Here is a 6,020-nt window from a genome sequence, read left to right on the forward strand (position 1 = left end):
GCCTACGCAGGTTGAAAGGAATGTCCTCAAGATAATGAGAGAGTGACTACAAAACACAGAGACACTGACAGCTGTAGTGCACAGAGTTGATGGCTAAGTAAGCAGCATTTCCCAGTCCTTCGTAACAAGAACAGTTGGCAATTTCACCCTGTTCTGTGCAGCCTACTCAATATCTTCAACGGGTAGTTCCCAAACTGATTAAAACCTGGGTTAGAGCAAAAGAAAACTGTAAGTCAGACAGCTTATATAGAATTACTACAAAAACACATTTCACCTTGCTTCCTTGATCCCAAACAAAAAGTATAACAAAGTGCAGCACAAACAGTGTCTCTAACTCTATTCCCTGCAATATGAGAATTTCAGGGAAAAAGAGCAAACACGGAAACAAACACACAGCCCATCATCCAAAATCTTTTTCATTGTTAAAAAGATTACATTTCTGCCATCCTAACAAAAAAGCAAAAATGGGCACCTCTTAACATAAATATCCACAGTATCTATATAGCTAACCAACAATTATTAATTTGGGAGATAAAAGATACGAGTATTATTTGTGTTTCACTCTTTCTTTAAACTACCCATAAACTCAGTTTTATGAATCAACATTCCTGATCAACATTCAGGAGTGAAAGCAAAGTACTGCAAGAAAGGGGTAGCCTAAGGTTAATTCATTTCTGAAATATGGAAGAGATTCAGTGCTCAGGAAGTCACTGGACATTCTGTGGCTCTATGTGACTATGCTTGAGAAGAGGAAATATATCTGTAAATAAGCAGAAGCATTAATAATTGTCTCAGAATGTTAGCACTGAACCTTACACAGTCTCTCTTTGCTTCTTAGTTATTTACTTTAAGGATTTTATACAAATGTCTATTGAAGTAGTTCCAAGTGGGGTGAATCTGTCTCCAAAATATGAGGAGGGAGTCGATGAAATTCTTTAAAATATGACAATTTGTTTAAAAAGCAGATTAGTGAGAAATAAAGGGTTTGATTTTATGACAAACGAGGGGCAATTATTGACTACAAATACAGAACCGCAGTGACATAAAATTAGTTCTTGCTGCTATGCATTAAGAAGACATTAAATATCTAGCATGAGAGTTCAGGATTAGTAAAGGGGTGGGGTTAAATGTTCAGTCCAAAATTCAGTCTTTTCCTGAAGAAAAAACAAAGATCCTACAGCTACCCTGTTGTTGTCAAAAGATGCCTATTTTCAGTTCAAGGAATTCCTAACTGTGTGAATAGACATAATATACTTTTTCTTACTGGAAGGGAGGAAGCAATAGTTACCTGCCTTGATCTTCAGAAAGTCTTAGAAAGTGAGGTTCATAGTACAGTGCAATGTAAGCATAATCACGACTAGAGGCTCCAGCTCTTGTCCACTAAATCCAATGGAAGGCTCCAGTTACTTCAGGGTAAGGTCTGTGACATTCCCTACTGTTTTTTTGGTTTGCATTGCAAAACAAAATAAACAGAAACCCGTACAGATACTTCCCTGATGTTGAAAGGGAACCATTTCCTTCTTTTTCCTTCAGCTTTAAATACACTGATAAATACAATAAATCCTTACACTAACCGGCATCCAGTTCTTTTCAGTAGCACTGGGGATGCAAGTTTTAGTATTCCTTATATGCCTCACAAAATCCAAGAGTTCATTTTATTTCAGACAATGTAATGAAGATGCAACGATAGAGCTCGCCACCAGTGTTCGACAAAATACGGCTTTTAATCTTGTAAGTTTTCAGCCCAGCTACATAAGATAAAACCCAGTTAAGCTCATCTTGAATTACTGTAAATATTTATAAATGTAATGGACAGTGATCAAAGCAATAGCATCCTCCAGAGTTAATTTTTAAAATAATTTCTATTGCTTACCACTTTACCAAACTCACAACATTTCAAGTGAAAAAGGTCACAGTTTTGTGTGAACTTGGTAACTCTCTGGAGCAGCCTTTCACTTTCTCTTCCTTGATAACAAATGTTTCACTATGCCCGCTCTTGAGTTTTCAAACTGTTGTGTCCTCTCTTTTTCAAGTGCCTACTGCCTGTCTCGGTGTATTTTTGATGACCCTTCAGCTTATGTGTGCTCTGACGGAAGTGCCATCAATCGCATCGCCTTCACCGAGTGTCTTTTGTCAGAGCGGGACTTTGACAGGCTTTGCTGTTTTAGAAGCGGGGATTATATCAAGGTTTTTGCATGCTTAGAAAGGTTTTTGCATGCTTAGAGATGCCGATACCCTCCACCCTGCCACCCCCCACCCCACCCCCGTAATTAAGGGTCTACACGGCTTCTGCTCATCTTTAAGTAAGAATTGCAGTGTTTTATTTAAAAGTCAAACAGTTCCTTCCTTCCCTCCGCCCCCGGCACCAGAAACTTGAAGTGAAGTAGCTTTCTGCAACTCCAACTCCCCTCTTTGCTTTACAGACCCCAGCGTTTGCCCCTTCCACGCCGAGCACTTTATTGCGCGCACAGCCAACTCCTACAGGACAGCGAGGCACGAACTCTTGTCAGGGAGCCTCGCTTCCCAGAGAGTTCCCAACCGTTGTGCAATCTCCTCGGAGCTGCCGGCAGCTCGGCGGGGAAGGGGCGGAGGGGAAGGAGAGCACTAGGCTCCGAAGTTTGCAGCAGAGGTGGCGTATCAGACAGGAGGAGGGGGGCGCGGAACCAGATGCTCAAATGCTCACCAAAATTACAACCGCTTCTCTCCTTGACTGTAGGAAAACCTCCCTACCACCGCCACCTTCGTTTCATGCTCTATCACGTGCTGGATTTTTCCTTTTTATTCCCCCCCCCCACCCCCCCCCGCACCTCCCTAGCCCTAAGAAAGCTCGCTTTCATGATGGACATCCCGAGAGCGCGGTTGAGGGAAGGAGCGAGCCAACAGCCCGGTGGCACCGGTCGGCGAGAGCACCACCGGGACCGTGCCGAGCCGAGACGGGCCGAGCGGAGCCGGGACACCCGGGGCCCGGCAGCGCAGCTCCCCCCGACACCCGCCGCCCACCCCGCAGGGGAAAGCGTAAGCCGTTACCTGAGCTGTCGCTTTTCCTTTTGCCGGCCCTCTTCTCTGTTTCCACCGGGGACAGAGCCTGCCTGCCATAGTCCCCTGGCGCACACGCTGCCCCCGTGGGGGTGTTAGTGCCCAGGCTGGAAGAGTTTGAACACAGGACGGGGGGGCTGCTGCCCAGCTCCGGGGGTCCTCCTGAGTCGGGCTGAAGGCAGAGGCTGTGCCTGGCTGCGGCGGGAGGAGACGACATCTGAGGAATGTGCCAGTTCGTCTGCAAAGCCTGGTGCTGCTGTTGCTGGTGGTGGTGGTGGTGGTGATGGTGGTGGTGGTGGTGCCCCCTATGATGCTGGCTGGCAAACATGCCCTCCTCATTGGGGTATCCCGCTATTATGCAAGAGGAAGAAGAAGAAGACAGATCAGGGTAGGACATGTGGTCAGATCTTCCATGCAGGGCAAGAGAAGACTGCGAGAAAGGGTGCAAGCTCTGCGCAGTGGCATGGGGGCTGCGCAGGCAGCCAAAGAGTGTGTGATCCATGGCATGCAAGTCTCAGGTTCCAGGCAGGAGAGTTTAGGAAGGATCCAACTTCACCACCCTTTGTCAACTTTCACTGTAAACAGATCGGGGTTGGGATTTTTTTTTCCAAAACGGCAACGACAGACTTTGCAGCAGGCAGCTGAGCTCAGATAATCCAGGTCTTTAGCCCTAGCGGCCAGTCTCCGCTGCATAAACACTCGGACCTAGATGAGCCTTTCTGAGAGCTGCTCAGATGTCAAGAAGTGGGAGAGGTTGAAGCCAATAGAAGGTGGTCCCAGAGAACTGCTCGAAGGGGGAAACGGCTCCGAGAGGTTATAAATACAGTAGTGTGTAATGTGAGCTGGGGGCTGGCTTAGCAACACAGCACTGACCACATGCAAACTCCCTCCAAAACGCCAGCGCCGTCCCCGCGCCGAGCCGCTCCGTCAGCGGGCGGCAGCGCTGCGCACCCGCGCCCGGGGCGCCCGCGGCAGCGGCGGGGGGGCCGGGGACCGGCTCTATGGGGGCTCCGCGGGGGCGCAGCCCGCCTCTCCCTCCCTGCCCGCGGGGAGCACGCCCCCCGCCCGCCGCCCCCACGGGCCGCCCCGGGGCCGCCCGCGCCCCCCACGGGGCGTGGAGGGATGGAGGGGCCACCGGGCCACCGCCCGGGGGTGCCACTGTGTGTCCCCCCCCACACACACACACCCGGGAAGGGGGGAGCGACAAAGAATTGAGGTGCCTCCCTCGGGGAGAAGTGCGGGGCTCGCGCGGCCCCTTCTCCCCGGGGGTTCAGGCAGGGCACCTGGCTGCTGCCTCACCTGTGCGCCCGGCGAGCCTGGGCGCAGCGCGGCCGGTTCCGTGCGCTGCCCCCGTGCTGCCCCCGCGCTGCCCCCGGGCCCAGCAGCGCGGCCCCGGCCGCACGCACGCCCCCCGCACCCGGCCATAGGGGCCGCAGGCCGCCGACCCCTGCGGCTGGGGCCGCAAGAAAGTCGCCGGCGCTCAACGTGCCGCCAAAAGTGGTCGGAGAAAGACAAGGCTCCTTTCTTGCCCCCTGCCCGTCCAAAAACGCAGCCCGCCTAACTTCCCGTCGCTGTGTCTTCATTTGCTTTGTTGCGGGCTTTAGTGTCTCAGGAGGGACAACCTAGAGAGCCTGGATTTGGTTTATCTTTCTTTTCTTAACATGTTTGTATTGGAATTAACAGTAGCCACGAAGAAGGCTGTAAACTGGTTTAAATTAGGATAACGTGTTTCTTGATCGCTGACCAAAGAGGTGCCCACTGCCGAAACGCTGTGATACTTGGCCCTTCCTCCTCACTCTACCTTCCTCCTCCTCCCTGAAAACCATACTTAGGAGGAAATAAAAGAAAAGAAAAGAAAAGAAAAGAAAAAAAAAAGAAAAGAAAAGAAACAAAAAGAAAGAAAGGAAAAAAAAAAAGGCCATTGCGCTCAAATTCTTGGGTCCATGTGCGAAAGATAAAATGAATTTGAATTGCTATTGGAAAAAATCAGGAATTGTATGAGATTTGCAAGAGCTAGTTTCTTAAACGGAAATTGAGTCCTATTTTGTGGGAAATTAGTTTTGCAGACTTTCTAAAAAAAAAAAATCTAAAACTTTTGTTCAGCAGCTGCTCCACTTTTCCCTGCAGTTTCAGACTGAGCTGGAACCTGCAGCAGTCTTTCGACGGTAAGATTTTCCCCCATTTTCTGACATCTAATGCTTTTTAAGAATTGTCTTTAGTTTTAACAGTAACAACGCGGTCTTTAAAAAGAGAGTGGCGTCCAAAGCAGAAGTTGCTGCCTCTGTGTACTGTTCAAAACTTGATATTTCTTCAGAATAAAGGAAATATACAGTTACAACACTGATGAAATATTTTGTGCTTTTCATTGTGTTTATCGTTTCAATATGTGCTCTAATATTAAAAGCAAGGAGTACAAAGAAAACTCAATGGCTGAACTACCCTTGCTTTTGCGAACGCGCCGGGATGCGAGCGCAGGGGTGACGGTGCCCCGGCCAGCCGGCAGTGCCTCGCGACGACCGGCGCACGGCCACCGACGCACCGCCCGCAGCGGCTCTGCCGGCCCTGGCCCGTCTCCGCGCCGGTGGCGGCATAAGGGCAGCCGCCGGCGGGGGTGGCCCCAGGTGGGCGCGGGAGCGTCGGGCGCGGCCCCCCGGGCAGCCGCTGCGCTCCTGTCCGCTCCCCTCCGCGGGGACCGGCGTGCGTGGCGCGCCCCGGCGCGGCTCTCCAACCTGCTGCTCTCGGCCCGCCCGCCCCGGACACGGGGGCCAGACGCCGTCAGGGGGGCTGGGGACCGGCCGGGGCCGGGGGGGCAGGAATGCAAGGACTCCTCCTGCAAGGGTAGCCGTTGCTCAAGCCCTGACTGCCACAGCTGCGAAGGGGCCGGGGAAGTCCCAAACCCAAGGCAGAATAAACGTGCCCCCCTTTTTTTTTTCTCTCTCTCTCTCTCTTTTTTTTTTTTTTTTTTTTTTTTTTTTTCCCTCTCT

General features: G+C 50.9%; 1 protein-coding gene across 1 annotated transcript in view; it reads right to left on the reverse strand.

Annotated features, from left to right (window-relative positions):
- MEOX2 (mesenchyme homeobox 2) overlaps nt 1-3,833 on the reverse strand; it is a 55,744-nt gene extending 51,911 nt beyond the window's left edge. Inside the window, exon 1 of the mRNA XM_084510975.1 lies at nt 3,028-3,833. Coding sequence (XP_084367101.1) covers nt 3,028-3,538 — 511 coding nt within the window. The 5' untranslated portion in view covers nt 3,539-3,833. The remainder of the gene's footprint in view (nt 1-3,027) is intronic.
- Nucleotides 3,834-6,020: the final 2,187 nt, after the last annotated feature.

The sequence above is a fragment of the Aythya ferina genome (assembly GCF_964211825.1).
Source record: "Aythya ferina genome assembly, chromosome: 2".
NCBI classification, from domain to species: domain Eukaryota; kingdom Metazoa; phylum Chordata; class Aves; order Anseriformes; family Anatidae; genus Aythya; species Aythya ferina.